Source organism: Odocoileus virginianus, chromosome 34, assembly GCF_023699985.2.
Source record: "Odocoileus virginianus isolate 20LAN1187 ecotype Illinois chromosome 34, Ovbor_1.2, whole genome shotgun sequence".
In the NCBI taxonomy this organism is placed as follows: Eukaryota; Metazoa; Chordata; class Mammalia; order Artiodactyla; family Cervidae; genus Odocoileus; species Odocoileus virginianus.
In genome coordinates, this window is record NC_069707.1 from 145,023 (window position 1) to 162,353 (window position 17,331).

Below are 17,331 nucleotides of genomic sequence, written 5' to 3' on the forward strand. Positions count from 1 at the left end.
CTCTTCCACACGCAAGATGGTTCCTGTGAGTGACAGGAAATCACTTTTGATGAGGGAAGAAGCGAGGAATCAGGGGGAGTTAGAATTTAAGGGCCTGAGGAATAAAGAGAACTGATCAGAAGGATGGCTTGAGTTGGAAAATGCATTTTGTATCTGTCAACATGGATTTGATTCTTAAAGCAATGCAAGTGAAAGAAAGCACATGGGTATAAAGGGAGCAAACCCAGCTCTGCCAGCCTCCCACCAGCGAGGTTCAAGGCTTCCAGCAGGAATTCCACTTCATTGGAGAAGTGTCAGGAAGACGAGTGAGGTCTCAAAGGAGAGAGAAATGAGACAGGAAGGAGAGAGGGAAACCTCTCAAAGAGCTGAGAATGAAGTGGTGAAATGTTCCCCAAATGCAGGAAAAACAAACCAGGAAGTAAGGATGAAGAAACAAAACATCAGCCCAGGAGGTCCAGCATCATCTCTGAGCAGCTCCAACAACGGACAATAGACATATGGATGGGAGAAAGATGTACCAACATGCAGGACAGAGCTCTCCAAGGGCAAAGAAAAGCCACAAAAAAGGTACAAGCGCCACACCAGCACTCACCACCACCGGCACCCACAACACGGGAGGAGGCTGGGTGTGGCCGAGGCAGGGGCTGCGGGCTGCAGCCACGGCCCTTCCTGTGCCAAGGACCCGAGAAGCCCTGGCACCCTCAAGCGGACAGCTCTACCCCAGGGCGCTGTGCAGATGGCAGCCTAGGCTGTGAGAGCCCAGCAGAGCAAGAGAGGAGAGAGGAGCGGAGCGGGGAGCAGAGCAGGGCAGAGCAGGGCTCGGAGAGGACAGGCTGTCCCCGCGGCAGGGCTGCATGCAGAGCCAGAGCCGGCGCCATGCAGAGAAGCACCCTGAGGCCCTGAGGGACGGAGCGCGGCAGGTCCAGGGCAAGGCTGAACGGGGCCAGGCAGACGGCCACGGGCTGTGCGACCCTGAGGCCCCCTGAGGCCGCACGTGCAGGGGCTGGGCTGTGTCAGACGCCGGCACTCGGTGACAGCCCAGGAAGCCCCAGCCTCAGGAACAGAGCCCCTCCATCTCCTGAGGTTCCCCAGACCACCTAACGAGACTTCAGGCAAACCCTGCAAGGATCAGGTAAATGACCCCTAGAGGACAAAAGGCAAGACCCTTCACAGATCCAAAACCTTTTCAAAACAGTGAAATACTGGACACGAGAATAAGCAGAAACACGTGGACCCACCAGAAGGAGAAAAGACAAGAAACAGGCCCAGCAATGACAGGATGATGGGATGAGTAGACAAGGACTTGAAAACAGGTACTGCAAACAAGTTTAAGGATTTAAAGGAAAACATGAAGACAGGGAAAAAAGAAATGGAAGACTTTTTACATGCTAAAAACCCAATATCTGAAATGACCATTTCACTGGATAGGCTAGTAGCAGACTAGACACTGCAGAAGAAAGGCTCTGTAAATGTGAAATTAGAGCAACAAGAGGGATGCAAATTGAAGCACAGAGAGAGGAGGCTTTAAAACGAGCTTTGGTGCCTGAGGGGCACTGTGAGGTGTGAACCAGGCATGTGACAGGGGCCCAGAACGACAGAGAGACACAGACAACAGTGCTCAATGAAATGGCGCTCTCTCAAAGTCAACAGGGAGTAGAAACTCACAGACCCAAGCAGCTCAACAGCTGCAAGCAGAATAAACATGGAGGAAATGACTCCAAAGTTCAGCTTAAATAGGGGCTGAAAACCAGCAATCAGCAGAAAACCCTAAGGACAGCCTGAGAAACACACACTCACAACCTGCGGACCCAACAGTCAGAAGGACCATGGTCATCTCAGGAGAAACACAAGCTAGAGACAACAGAATGACACCCTCAAAGTGCCGGACAAAAGCATCTAAAATTCTGCCGCCAGCAGAATTATATTTCTGCAATAAAGAGCACCAGAAACGGCACACACAGCAGACATCAACTCACCGATTAACTCCTTTCCAAAACAACCAAAAGCACGGCTCACAGGCCAAATCTGGCTGGCTTGCTTTTATTCAGTCTGAAAGCTAATAATATTTTTCATATTGCTTTAAATGATTAGAAAATTAATGAAAGAAGAATATTCTGTGACACAGACCAGTGACATACAATTCAAACTTTGCGACATGGGAAAACTAGACAGACAGAGCTTCAGTGGCACAACCATGCCCTTCTGGATTTGTGTCTAGGGCACCGACTCAGCAGAGCTCATTAGCTGTTACTAACTGTGGGGCCCTCAAAGCCTAAAATATTTATCATCTAGTCCTTCACAAAAATTTTCGCCAACAGCTTAAAGTAAAAATAAGAATCACATATTTATGCTTAAAACATATGCATAAATCTCGAAAGGTTACCTACTATATTTCCATTTATGTGACACTCTCAAAATGACCGAGGTGTTGCATTGGAGGACCGACCAGTGTTCACCAGGGGATAGGGACAGAAGGTGGGCACCAAGAGGCAGCAGAGGGAGAGCCCCTGCGGCCATGGAACACGCCTGGATCTGGTATGGGTAATACATCCATATCTGTACATGGGTATCTGTATATCCACGCCTGGATCTGGGATGGGTAATACATCCATATCTGTACATGGGTATCTGTATATCCACGCCTGGATCTGGGATGGGTAATACAACCATATCTGTACATGGGTATCTGTATATCCACGCCTGGATCTGGGATGGGTAATATATCCATATCTGTACATGGGTATCTGTATATCCATGCCTGGATCTGGGATGGGTAATACATCCATATCTGTACATGGATATCTGTACATCCACGCCTGTATCTGGTATGGGTAATACATCCATATCTGTACATGGATATCCATACATCCACACCTGTATCTGGTATGGGTAATACATCCATATCTGTACATGGGTATCCGTACATCCACGCCTGTATCTTGTATGGATAATACATCCATATCTGTACATGGATATCTGTATATCCACACCTGTATCTTATATGGATAATACATCCATATCTGTACATGGACATCTGTACATCCACACCTGTATCTTGTATGGATAATACATCCATATCTGTACATGGATATCTGTACATCCACACCTGTATCTTGTATGGATAATACTGCACAGAATTATACACATACACGAATGAATGGGTATAAAAATCCTGAAAAGTGAATGACATCTATAGTCTGCTTCACAGTACTGTACTAATGTCAAGTTCCTGACTTTGATATTATACTTTATTATATACAATGTCATCTTATAAAGGGTAAATGAAATCTTATATGCTATTTTTTGCAACTCCCTTGAGTATATAATTATTTCAAAATAAAATATTTAAAATAAACTGAATAGCAAAAATGATGGGGGGAATGGAAGTATACTGTTGTAAGGTTTTTACAGTATGCCTTAACATGGTATAATACTGAAGCCAAATTCTGACAAGTTAAAGACATACATTATAAACCCTACAGCAACTGCTAAAAAAATAAGCAAACACATAAAAACAAGTAAACCTAATAATTCAAGTCCAATAGTAAGCCAATATAAAGCAAAATACTAATAATTATTCAACTATTCCAAAAGAACTCAGAAAAGGGGAAAATAGGGAAAAGAGGACAGAGCAAAGAGCACAATGAAGACTTATTAAACCCAGTCATGTCAGTCAGCACAGTAAATGTAAAGAGCCCAGACAATCGAACTAAAAGACAGAGACTGAAAGACTGACATGCTGCTTAAAAGAGAAATGCTTCAAATATTAAGAAATAGTTTAAAAGTAACATAGAAAGATATACCATAATCATAAGAAACTGTCTTCTAATAACAGACACACCCTACACTACACTTCTACAGGAGGAAAGGGTTTCCAAAATTTTTAAAAAGCACAAATCCTTTTATGGAATAAAAATACAACACTTTACAACAGAAATAACGCACTTCTCTTTCAATGAACTCTGGTCAACTGCATGCTAACCGGATATATAGACATCCCATGCGTTTACCCTTAATCCCACACAGGCGTCAGTGGCATTTTCCATTTCAGACTTTACAGAGAAACAAATCCTGAGTCCTGAAAGCAGGCACTCGTTCCATCTGGCCAGTTGTTAGAATCAGCTCCAGCCACACGGCCCCTGGAGACCACGACTCACCTGTGCCGCCCCCCAGCAGGAGGGAGTAGACGCGCTGCCGCACGGGCCGGTAGACAAAGGCCTGGCTGGGCAGGGCCTGGTCCGTGGCGTCCTCCAGGCTGTTGCTGCACTCCACCTCACCGCTGCTCATCACACCGTACACCAGGTAGCTCTCCGCCTGGACGTGCTGTGCTCTGGCGACCTGCCCAACGGTTAAATGTAACTGGTTTCTCCTTGAAAACAATACCATGACCTCCAGCAGGAAATCCAAGGCCTTCTAGGGCTCAGAGGTAGAGTAAATGTCACTCAAACTCAGGACGTCAAGCTGGCCTCTGTGTTTGCAGCTCAGAACTTTCTAGTACCACTTTCCTCCTCCAATTTCCACCCCCCAACCAGACATGTGACTAAACTCTGCCGTCACTCAACATCCTGTCCACCCGACAGGGACAGAGGCTGCCCAGCACTCCAGCCACCCCGCTCCAGGCTCTCCAACCCACCTTTCACCCCAGCGACACCGTCTTCCTGGAAACAGAGGCCCAATCACTGCACTCAGGCCAGCTCCCAGACTCTTCAGCCTGAGTTGAAGAAGTCCCGTGAAGACCTCCATCTCCTCCTGTGTACCCCTCGTGGACACTCTGGGGCCCAACCTCCATGATGGAAACTGACCTCTTTCAGCCCTTCCCAAAAGCCACTTTCCAGTCTCTGCCCCATGAGGTTCCCCTGAAGTGTCATCTCTGCAGAACCCTGTCATCCTCTTTGAACAAGAACTCACCTCCCCGACCTGAGGGGCTCAACTCACATTTACCGTACACTCGTTACCTTGCCTCATCTCTATTAAACCATAAATTCCCTGGGATTAGAAACTGCATCACCTTCATTCACCTGTTCAGTACTGTTTCACTGAGCAGAAACTGTGCCCGAGCACTCGCTTCTTTCTGCTCTGAATGCAGTGCAGTGTCAGTACTGGGAGGTGACAAGATGGATGATGAAACGGATGCCACGCTCCCATTCAATGAGGAGTTGAGATCAGATGGTCTGTAATAACCGACATACAGGTTTCATGTTTCTGCAAAGAACACTCTTACCACTGCAGGATTACTCTTCATAATTTAAATCCAGCCTACGCCTGATGGCATGTAAAATGTGCTCTGACAACCTGCAGGATTACCCTTCATAATTTAAATCTACCCTACCCCCGATGGCATGTAAAATGCGCTCTGACAACAGCCTGGAGCATCAAAAACTCTGCACATCAGTGTCCTGCTACTGACGCAGGTGACCCGCTCGGTCACGCCCATTCACTCTGGTGACTTGAGTCTTAATGCCTTCAGCGCCTGCCTCCTTCACGTGTAAAATAGGTTTAACAAAGGTGCTATCTTCACACAACTATCCGTGAGGATTAAATGAGCCAATACAGAGGCTGGCAAATAATGCATGGCCAACAGGTGGCCACGACTGCTCTCTGGCTGGACATACTCCAGGGTCTATTTCATGGCAAAACGCTTCTTTAAATCAGGATGGCAGACAAGCCAGCAGCTTTAAAGTCAGCAATGACCCCAAAAGAGTTATTACTTGATGCTCTAACCAATCAAAGATCATTAGAAGTAACATATTTCTCTATAATGTTCCTTTTGATACAGAATCTATCAGAAACAATATGGTTAGATATTTCATGATTCTTTTAAGGTACAAGACCCTCTAATGTATTTTCCTATACCTTCTTACATTTCTTACTCTTTTTTTATTTCAAAAGAGTTAGAATTTTGACAAATTTATCTATAAAGTTGTAACAAATTGCATATTCACTGTATCAAAAAACTTTCAATTTTGGCAACTATACAGAGTTGAGATGTAACATTCTTTTCTGGGTGTACCCAGGGTTTTCAGAGAAGTTTTCTACAATTATAATATCACCTCAGCATCTTTTATCTCTGCCCTTACTGCAGATATTATATAGCATTCCACACTTGGAAAAACTTTAACATATTCACCTAATCTGAAAATTCTAAAGCAAGAATCCAGTTTATCCAATTGCTGGAGGAAACAGCAATGGTTGTGTGCATGCACCCAGGTAATTGCTACATTCAGCTACTTGGCAGGGAAGGACATCTAGGATAACCACATGTGGCCAAAATGCACGTTTGAATTCTGGTTATCTATTGTCAGTGCTGGAAGATGCCACTGCAAAAAATTTTTTAAGGAATTTTTAAGGGGAATGTAAGAAACTTCCAAGTTATTTTCGAAGCGACCTCTAAGCTCAAGAAGTCCGGGTGTCACTGACACAGGACACACTCTGTCCTTCCCTCCCCCACCCCTCACCCGCTCACAGGCCCAGGAGACTCTGCTGGGCTTTTTCTGCCAGACTTCCAGAAAGAGCAACCCCATCCCCAGCTTCTGCCTTTTTTGCCTCCAAATTGCCACCAAATTCCTGTAAACTGACCTCCACCAAGCCCATGGTGACCACAGCTCTGTAGGCCCCCCAATCCTCCCACGTGCCAATCCTGACAACCTCTGAGACCTGTTTATGGCCGCAGCGGCAGCGGGCAGACCCGCCTCCCTTCTCACCTGTGAACCTGCCTCCCTGGGTCCTTGTCAGGTTACTCTCACCTCGCTCTCCTGCCCCTTGGACACCCTTCACCCCTCAGGGCATCACTGCTTCTACCTGGAGGGTCTCCACTACACGTACAGCACACATTTTACGCCTCAGATGGTCCCTGTGAAGCCTTCCTTCTGTTTAGCTCAGGCCAACCCCCACCCCCACAGCCTGAGCACAGGAGCTTCACCTGCACAGCAGGATTCTCTTCTGAAACACTGCCTGAGTTGCTTCTTTTACTCCAGTTCCATGTCCCTAATTCCAGCTCATAGCCACACCGGTCCAGTCTCTACTGTTTCAGAACCTCCACTTGCTATCCCATGCCTCCTAAAAAAGGATAAGAACTAAGTCCTGAACTCTCTCAGGACACACATGCTTGCTCTCTGTGGCTGGACCTAACTTTTCTGGACTTCCCTTGGAGGAAACTGGGTGAGACGCCAGGCTGCCCGTGAACACAGTGGACGCCCAGTGGGTATGGGGCAGGCACAGGGAACGCAGTCAGGGTGTGTGAGGCAGAGCCCAGAAGGGACAGGTGCAAGGCACACAGACGGAAGTGAGATCTGGGGACCGGCAAGAACCAGAGCAAAACAGAAGCGAGCCTGGAGCGGTGCTGGAGGTGTGGCATGGGAGTTCTCTGAGTCCTGGGCTGGACAAAAAGCAGATACCACCCAAGTCTTGAGTAAGACTCTGAGCAGGGCGGCTCCCTTTCAGACTCTTCTGTTCTCCCACTTCCCAACTCCTGACCACGACACGTCCCTCTCCCAGTACCGATGGACTTTCAGACCCCAGGGAATGTGGGTTCGATCTTGTGAAGCGTGGAAGGCTTGGGCTCAAACTCGGGGTCTACAAGAATTAGCTGTGTGATCACTGCAGACATGTCATTTAGCCTTTGCACACCCACAGCCTCATGTGAGCAGGAGACCAGGGCGTCCAGCAACAGAGCTGTCTTAGTGGAGACAGTGAGGAACGGCCCGAGAACCAGGAACAGCTATGCAGAGGCGTGTCACTGGAGAGCCAGCGGCGTAACCAAACTGAGCACGGACGCCGAACGCCTTCCTCTCCCTCCTCCGAGGGCTGTGCTGGGGCCCTCCTGTCTCCAGGCCGCCGCGCCCCACCGCCCACCGCCTGTCGGGAGCCCCACCTGCGGGCCCCCTGCCAACCTGCCCTGAGTGTCCACTCACATTCTCTTCCCTAAGAGGCAGTTAAGAATGTTCCAGGTAGAATAAATTTCTTAACTTAATACTTTTTCACGTACAACTCTCTTGAAACATGTATCACATTCTACCTCTCACTGTAATTGCCCACGATAAGAAGCTACCCTGTCTGTTACACGGTGAGTGACCGAGAGAGGGGCCCACTGCTTGCAGCTGTACGGGAGGGAGGGGAGAAGTCCTGAGAGGGAGCGCAGAGGCACCAGAGGCAGAGGACACTCCCTGAGACGCGGCAGGGACGACAAAAACAGAACCGCCCGGTCTGGAAGGAAAGACCGGAAGCAGAGAGGGCATTCCGGGGCACCTGCGGCAAACATCAGCCACTCACACAGGGTGGGCAGCCTCTCTGGGTGTGTGACGGGAAAGCCCAGCAGGCACCGACCAGCGGACGGGCCAGAGGGCCATACAGGAGAGGGGCAGGTACTGTATGGCTGGAGCAGCAGGCAGCAGCCGGGGACAGACCCGCTCTGTGCAGGTCACCACTTCCCTCTGAAGAGATAGGAAATGCTAATCGAGGCTTTACTTCTGCGTGCAGCATGACAAAGGGGCTGCAAGGGCCAAGGTCTATTTAGGAAGGGTTCTCAGATGTCTACAGTCATCCACGCAGGGCAGTGAGAGCTCAGGCTGGTAAGAGCCACTGAAGCGATCAAAGTAACAAGACTTGAGAGACTGGTTATGAAAATGGGAGAGATGTTCCCAGGTTTTTAACTTGTGAAAGATGGCGACCCTCAATGCAACAACAATGAAAAGCTGTAAGTAAAGTCCTATTTGGCTCTGCACTTGCTGAGAAGCCTCAGGGCATTAGTGTCCACACGCACTTTCTCTGTAACCCAAGGATAACGAGAGGTTTCAATAAGATAACAGATACACTGCAAGTAGACAGAACTTACACAAAGCAGGCAGTTCATGAACAGTGGCCCTCCTTCAAAAACTATCAAGGCTCTATATCACTTTCAGGATTACCTTCAAATCCCTACGGTGGCCTGCAGGAATATCCACCATCTGGTGGCATCTGTGCTTCCCAGTTATCTTCTCCTTACTTAGCCCTTCACACCCCAGGACTCAGCTACTTGTCCCAGGGCTCTGCTGAGGGCACAGGTCCCATCTCTGCCTGTTCACAGCAAACCTCGGGAGTAGGAAGGCCTGGCTCCAGTTGTAACTACTCCTCTGGGGACTTCTCTCTGTCTTTAACCCACAGTGATCACTCTCTTTCAAGTCCCTAGCACTCTGTAACAGCCATGGAACAACACGAGATGGAGTTCACAAGGTAGGTTTTCACATATATTGTGAAGCTCCTACCTAAACTCAAGGGTTTGGCTCTGTGGCCCCCACTGTGTCTTAACCACTGCAGGCCGTCAATAAATATTCACTGACAAATCCATCACTGGGTACATTTTCAATCATGACATATTAGATTTGGGTGGGCACGTGCACCTACCTTTAAGATTTCAGGATCTGAAACCATAGTTACTTGATGCTTGGCTTCAGGCCTCGCATTTACAGGGTCTTCTTGTTTAACTTCAGTGTTTGTACACATGGGTGCTTCTAGGTTAAATTCAGGGTCTGTATCTACAGGTAATTTCTGCTTGGATTCAGGGTCCATACGCATGGGAACTTCCTGCTTAGATTCAGGATCTGAACTTATGGACAGTACCTGCTTGTCCAAAGTTACTATATCTTTAGGTTTTTGGATAAACCATGGAGATTTCTGTCCTGGCAAAAGATATGATGCTACTCCTTTATAAAAAAGAGCTTTGTTTGGTCCCAAAGGTAGCATCTCTTCCAGCTTTTTCTCACCCTGATGCAACCGAAGAACCTTAGATATGTGGTCTGCTACAGCTAAGATAATGTTACCTCTTCTGTCACAGTTCTCTTTCACAGAGGTATAGGACGTCAAACACTTGTACCGAAAGCTCTCGAACATGCCTTCGGGGACGACATCATTGCCAAGCAGGCAGGCCAACAGGGGCAAGTCGGCCAGGCTGAGCCCGAGGCTCTGACAGAGCTTCTCCCGGCAGAGCATGACGGTGTCCAGGCTGTCCAGGGAGAGCTCACTGATGGAGAAGTAGGGACAGGTGTCATAGATTAAGTAGTCAGTGTCTTCTCCAAGAATCCCAAGACAGTTGTTCTGGAAACCATAGGAGGCCACCTCGTAGTCGGCCTCCTGTAACGAGCACAGAGTTTCCTGACCCAGGGCCTTCAAAGCAAACCGCGTAAATATGGCCAGCCCCGAGGGGATGAAGAACATGTTTCTGCCCGGCTGCTCCCTGTGGGACTTGATGTAGTGGAAGATCTTGGCTATCTCCCTATTGTTTTTGAGTCTGCGTTTCACCCACTCGTCTCTCTTGGACTGCTCCACCATGCCATCAAAGAAGAAGATCAGCTTGATGCCAACAGCGGTAAAAGTTCTCACAAATTCTCGCAAAGAAGAATAGTATTCCCTCCACTGTCCACCGCAGATCCAAGACTCCGGTGTGTACCAGTACCTGAGGCAGCACATGGCATCGACCACGACGGTAGGGGTCCCTCCAGGGTGCTGGCTTCGGTGGCGTTCCGCCAGCTCCTTGAAATTTACTACCGTACATACATGTGGGCAGCTACTTGCCACAAACCCATGCAAACCTCTCACACCCATAATGGAACTCCTGGGAAGGATCTAAAAAGGAAAAGAAATGAGTGAATATGGTGTCATCATCAGACACATGGCACCTTTCAAAGCAAACACAGTCAGTCTCACATTCCCTCTGCTCTCGTCATAACACAGGGCGTGTCATGCTCTCAGGAGCCCGAAAGCCCTCCTCGCACATGCCCGCGGGGCTGGGCCTGAGGGAGGCTCTGACTCAGACTTCTACCAGGACAGTGCGGGGCAGGGCTCTCTTACGATTTTTACTATGATTATTACTCAAGAGATGTCTCAACAAAGTTTGAAAACAGGTTAATAGTTTCAAAGAAGCAATGCTTCGCATCTAGGAGTGCAAACAGAAGTTAATTTTGAAAACTTAAAATGTAAAACTGGTACATGCAATGCTGATGTTTCTCAAAATAATTTTGCTGAGTGAAGGAAGTGGACCAAGGCGTGCACGCTGCTGTCAGCGCCTAGCCGCCTGAGCGCCGAGCTGTCGCAGGGGCCAGAGCCCTGGGGTTGTCTGCGGTGGGGCAGGAGGGGGTACAGACACCGCAGAGGCAAAGTATAGACATGTTCACTACTTTGGCTGTGGGGTGGTCTCACAGGTGAACACAGGCTTGAAGCTTCCCGCACACCAATGTACCTCAATAAAGACGTTAAAAGGACTACGTGAAAATTCTCTAGGGCAAATACCTGCAACAACATTTGAGATGATGACTGACTGACGTTAGATGAAAAACTATCTGTTCTAAAACGTAAAACACACACAACAAAATAGTTCAAAGAGTTAGAATTCACAATCTGGAAAAAAAAAAAATTTAAGCAGAGTCCTTTATATGAGTACGATGTCCTTGCACATAAAAAAAGACACCCATTGTGGTCAGACATCCTTTATCTTAACAGCCTATTCTTCTCATCAAGGCTTCATGTCCCCTGATAAAACAAAACAAAAGAATCCTTATCATGCAAAGAGCAGCAGAGAGGAAAATGGCCCTCTCCCAAGCCAGGGGCTGAGGGCAGCCGCCCCAGCTGCCTCCACACAGCAGAACCAGCTCCTGCCCACCGCCTGCCAGACAGCACTGGGCACTCAAAACACACATCTCTACTCTTCAAAACCACCCTGGTGGGTAAAAATAATAAGCCCTATTTCACAAATGAAGAAACTATTAGCAAATTACTAGGCTGGGAAAAGGCCCCCTTGTGGACTCCCTTCTAAGAGGGCACACCTGTTAACAGACAGTGGCCTCTGACAGAGTTTAAAGCGATCTACTTAACTGCTACCAATAATAAGCACAGGGCTTCCCTGGTGGCTCAGGCAGTAAAGCATCCACCTGCAATACAGAAGATGTGGGTTCAATCTCGGGCTGGGAAGATCCTCTGGAGAGGGGAATGGCTACCCACTCCAATATTCTTGCCTTGCCTGGAGAACTCCATGGGCAGAACAGCATGGTGGGCTACGGTCCACAGGGTCGCAGACTCGGCCATGACTGAGCAACTAGCACTTCCACTCTCCACTGGTGGCTCAGCAGTAAAGAATCTGCCTGCCAATACAGGAGACATGGGTTCAATCCCTGGGTCAGGAAGATACCCTAGAGATGGAAATGGCAACCCACTCCAGTATTCTAGTCTGGAAAATCCCATAGACAGACAAGACTGGCAGGCTGCAGTCCACGGGGTCACAAAGAGTCGGACATGACTTAGTGACCACACAACAGTAATAAAGAGTATCTAAAAACCGAGTGGACACAAATAGCGCATTTAAGCTGAAACTGAGTGAGGCCATCTCAGTAAGCTGTCAGACACGATGGGCCCACATATCCCAAACCACTGCAGACCTCCTGCTGGCACTGGGCTGGCCTGGGAAGCTGTGTGTGTCTCTGATGCAGAAGATGGACTTCACAGAACAACCACCTCAACCACAACGCAGTTCCCCAGGCAGGGTCCTGGCCTGGGGGGAAAGCGGATATGATTCAGAACACAAAGAAGGGCTGTCAGACTGGACAAAAACCAAACTGGAATTTTTTTTAAAAAAAGGAAAGGTTTGTGGAAGATGAGAGGACCCAAGGCAGACCTTACCCAGCGGGAGTTTGACTCTTCCTCTACTGTGAAAGGAGATCTGCTTCTTCCTTGGGCCGTGTGGGGTCTGGGGACCCTCCCGCCAAGCCCGCAAGGAGACGCGCAGGCCTGCAGGCACCAGGCCGCCTCCTCTCCCACCCACAGACGCAGCCCGTTTGTCCAGCAGCCCTGCTTCGTTTGCCTTGGCTGCCTTCCCTCACTAATAGAAAGACTATTTTGTTTCAAGCATTTTTCTACTAAAACTGCAAGTGACAACACTGAGTTTCTTGAAACACTCTCCTCTTTATTTTGCAAGAAGTCAAGCTCAGCCTCTGCTTTGATTTCATTCAAATGATTTTCCTCCTCGCTTACCCCAGTAGTAAAAAGCTCACTATTTTTTTAAACAGGTACTGGTTTTTCCTGTATTTTACACTGCCAATTTCCCACAGTTTGAATCACAAATTACCTCAAGAATGAGCTCTTCTAAGGTATTTACAAAGAAAATTTTGGATAGGCAAAGATTTGGGAACTTGGGACATTAGAGGATGCCTTCTGGCATTTCAGGTCTCCAAAGCGTGACTGCAGTTAACCTGCCATCAATGCAGTGTGTGGTGTGAAAAGAAATGCTTAAAGAGAGAATCTGTGAATATTACCTTGTTAAATAACTTTCTTCTTAAGGATTTACACTCTTTAAAGGTAGTTTTTAAGATGACTGCAAATATATATAAATACGTAAAATACACATTGCAAAATTACATATATATACACACATACACATATATAAAGTTTTACTTATTCTACCTGCAAAGTATACAGGAAACTGCCATTACCTAGATAACTAATGTTTGGAAAGAAAACAAAAGTTAGTCTCGTCAGGGAGGAGTCTTACTGCCCAAAGGAGAATCTGGGGATCCCGCCCATCAGTGTGGGCCTCGGGGCAGGTGTCACTCCATTATCCCTAACACCCAGCAGAGGCAGGGACATGAGGTCTGGCAAGCATCTGTGAGGAAACAGACAGATGAAGGCATCACAGGGCAGGTACATAAAGAGAAACCAGGAATCAGCAAGTTTACAGACTCCAGCTGTGGGCAAAGAAAGACTGCAAACCAGAGTCTGACTTGGAGAGAAGGAGTCAGGGCAGGAGAGTTCAGGAAGAAGCCACGCGGTGCACAAGCGGAGCAGGGTGGGGGCCGCAAAGGGGGACCAGGGGGACGCCTTCCTCTGCTCACGTCCAGCTCAGTCCCAAAGTCCTGGGTGACGAGTAACTGAGGCCTGGAGAGAAGAGGCGAGAAACCCAGAAACTCCTTTATTTACCATCTTTCTACTGACAACACTTAGGAGAAATGGAGAGGCAGGCCTCACCAAACAACACATAGACCCCTACCTGCTACTGAGAGATCAAAGGTGACACATGGAGGGTCACTCAGAGCACAGGACAGTGTGCCCACGACAGCCCCGGGCACACTCCCCATGGACCACGGACAGTCCAGGGCACAGAGATAAAACCATAACCTCTCGATAGATCTATATCAGACAAAAATAATGTCTCTACAAGACAAAAATCTACAAATTAACATGTAACATCATGATATTAAGGTGGTAGCGAAAAAATACCACAACTTTGACATTCCAAAAGGAATGACTGGCATCTGGAGATACCTAACTAATGCCTACAGTAGGGATGAGTTCACCAACACCTGCCCCAGCGATAAGGAGGTTGAAATAGCATACAGTGAAGTAGCCAAAGGACTTAATAAGTAAAAGAGCACTTACGAGAGAAATGTCTTCACATCTTCCCCTAACTAATATAACATACTTTTTCTAACAGACTGCTCCTCTTCCTAGAAAGTAGAAACTTTATTTGGTACAAACATGCAGTTATTCCAGATTAGGATAAAGGATAGACAAGGTATAGTAGCTGTCTTGAAATATATATACTCCTAGCAGTAGTACTTTGAAATTCCTTTACCCTGCCTACATCCCCTAGCCCATATCCTCCTCTCTTCCAATTTGGAGACACTCCATCACAAACTCTCACTTTAAAGATAGCTTGCCATCTCTCTGGAGCCTCCATCTCTGGAGTCCATTCACTGTGTGTCGATGACAGAACTTTTGAGGTGCACTGTTCAACTGTTAAAATAGTAACTGTAAAAAAAATTAAAAAAAAATAGTAACCGTGACCCCTTCAGTCAGGCCCAAACTGGTGCATAATGCATGGTACAAGGAATATTTATGTATTTTTGGAATTTTATAATATTTAGTAAGAGTATATGAAAGGATTGCTACTGTATCAAAATATTCTCTTTCAGTTTAGTCTATCCTGGATATGTACTAAAGGATGTTACCACCCGAGAAGAGTGCTTTTACAGAAAGTCAGTGCAGATTTTGTTATTTTACTTTGTGCATGGGTTTTTACTTTTGCCTGAAAGCATTTTTCTTTCATACTAATGATAACACCTGACACTACTTAGAAGCTGAAAGTTTAGAGGGAAGGATGGTATTTTCAAGACCTTCTCAAGCATATTATGAATATGAGAGAAACCAGTGGGCACCTGATATGCTCAGTCTAAATATGTTACTGGTTATATGTATTTTGTCCAGTGCCATTCATTTGGAACATTATTGCTTTCTTCCTTTATTTTAAAAGTGCTCTTTTTTAAGGTAAGCATCAGCCTTGCTGTCTGTAGATCTTTTGAGCAACACTACATAAACTGATATTTAGTTCATTTAGCTCTAGCAGTACAGTGATTAGTAAAAGTTAACCTAAGGAATATTGCATGGGTTTGTCAAAATATCAAGCATATTTAATGTGGATAATCTAAAGAGTGCAGCATAAATCCTATATTAAAAACAAGATAAAACAGGTTATTATTCCACTCCATTTACTGTTAGACTTCAGGTAGAGGATGGTTCACTTCTTTTGGACTAAATTATAGTTGTGATGGTGACTTCATATTTACTGCAGTTTTGCCTAATCTCAATCATTGCATTTCCTTCAATTAAATTTTTCTGAAGCTACACTGAGGAATAGCACTGTGCATGTTTGTTTCTTAAACTGACGTCCTAAACCAGGAAGTTTTTTTGTGTTGTAACAAGGGAGGACAAACTTGATGAAAATAAAAGTTTGCTAAGTATTTATTCACTTAAAAGAAGAAAAAAATGATTCTCTGTGTACTACTCCAAAGACTGTGGTTGTGACTGTAGTTAATGTTTTTGGTCATTTTTATACCTAACTTGTTTAAGAAGTGCTACTTCTCATAGGCTGTTTTTGGAAATTTTAAGTATATTGCCTTAAAATGGCAATTTTTTTCCCTATGATATGCTAACATTTAGTAATCACTGGCTTTAAGGAAGCAGCCTGATTTTTTATAATCATTATGCATTTATTTAAATCTATCAGTAATTAGCTTGGTATAGAAAGATAAGACGGAGAAGGCAATGGCACCCCACTCCAGTACTCTTGCCTGGAAATCCCATGGACGGAGGAGCCTGGTAGGCTGCAGTCCATGGGATCGCTAAGAGTCAGACACGACTGAGCGACTTCACTTTCACTTTTCACTTTCATGCATTGGAGAAGGAAATGGCAACCCACTCCAGTGTTCTTGCCTGGAGAATCCCAGGGATGCGGGGGGGGGGGGGGGGGGGGGGCCCTGGTGGGCTTCTGTCTATGGGGTCGCACAGAGTCGGACACAACTGAAGTGACTTAGCAGCAGCATCATGATATTTGGGCTGCATCAAGAGTAAACAGCAAATTAAAACAGAGATGGACATTCTCTTAGAAAACTGAATTATCTCGGGTGTAACTCTTGGAAATGGCCTATGATTCGGGGAAGGATGACTAGTCTTCCTTGCCCTGGCTTCATGTCTGAGTCTTGAGTAACTGCTCTCAGCAGGAGCCTGCCGCCTGGGCCCCCAGAGCTTGAAGTGCAGGATCTGAGGTCCACTCTCTCCTCTTCTCCCCACGAGCCCCAGCTAAAAAGAGGAACTTACAGGGACCCTTACTACACAGCAGGGTTTAAGAAAAAGGGCTGAAAATTCAGAGATGAAAATGTGTCCCAGGCCAGTACAAGACACTGCAACTGCTCAGCTTTTACCGGAATTCAGCAGTGCAGCCTCAGGGGAGTGGGCGGGCCCCGGGCAGCCCCGGGCAGCGGCTCCCAGGTGGGTCCCTGTGTCCGAGGCCCCACAGAGGGCACCGCACTCCCGGCCAAGGCAGCGGCCCTGTGACCACTCCAGCGGACGTGACTGACCGAGACAGACCAAGACAGACGGGGCCCTGGCCTCAGCAGCGTACACTCCAGCAGGAAAACCCCCAACAAGCGGTCGTCACTGGGGCATCACTTCAGAGCAGATAAAGCAGACAAGTGTGCGGGATGGTCAGCAGGAAGACTCAACCCATCCTGGGATCCGCAAGGGCCACTTGAGGAAGGGCGTGCCACCTGAGAAGGGGATGTCACCTGAGGAAGGGGACGCCACTTGAGGAAGGGGACACCAGCTGGGGAAGGGCGTGCCACCTGGGGAAGGGGACACCACCTGGGGAAGGGAACACCACCTGGGGAAGGGGACGCCACCTGGGGAAGGGCGTGCCACCTGGGGAAGGGGACGCCACCTGAGGAAGGGGACGCCACTGAGGAAGGGGACGCCACCTGGGGAAGGGGACGCCACCTGGGGAAGGGCGTGCCACCTGGGGAAGGGGACACCACCTGAGGA

At 47.4% G+C, this 17,331-nt stretch overlaps 1 protein-coding gene across 9 annotated transcripts in view; it reads right to left on the reverse strand.

Annotated features, from left to right (window-relative positions):
• Positions 1 to 17,331, reverse strand: part of FAM120B (family with sequence similarity 120 member B) — an 80,148-nt gene that overhangs the window by 39,006 nt on the left and 23,811 nt on the right. For 7 of the 9 annotated variants that reach the window (XR_011485603.1, XR_011485602.1, XM_070461413.1 and 4 more), the window contains exons 2-3: positions 9,379 to 10,596; positions 4,158 to 4,338 (exon numbers count right to left, since the gene is read on the reverse strand). The exons of 1 other annotated variant lie outside the window; for it this stretch is intronic. Coding sequence is in view for 6 of the 8 variants with exons in the window: in XM_070461413.1 (XP_070317514.1) it covers positions 4,158 to 4,338; positions 9,379 to 10,575 (1,378 nt within the window). In the remaining 2 variants the exon portion in view is untranslated. The remainder of the gene's footprint in view (positions 1 to 4,157; positions 4,339 to 9,378; positions 10,597 to 17,331) is intronic. One more of the 9 variants, XM_070461414.1, reaches the window with a different exon arrangement.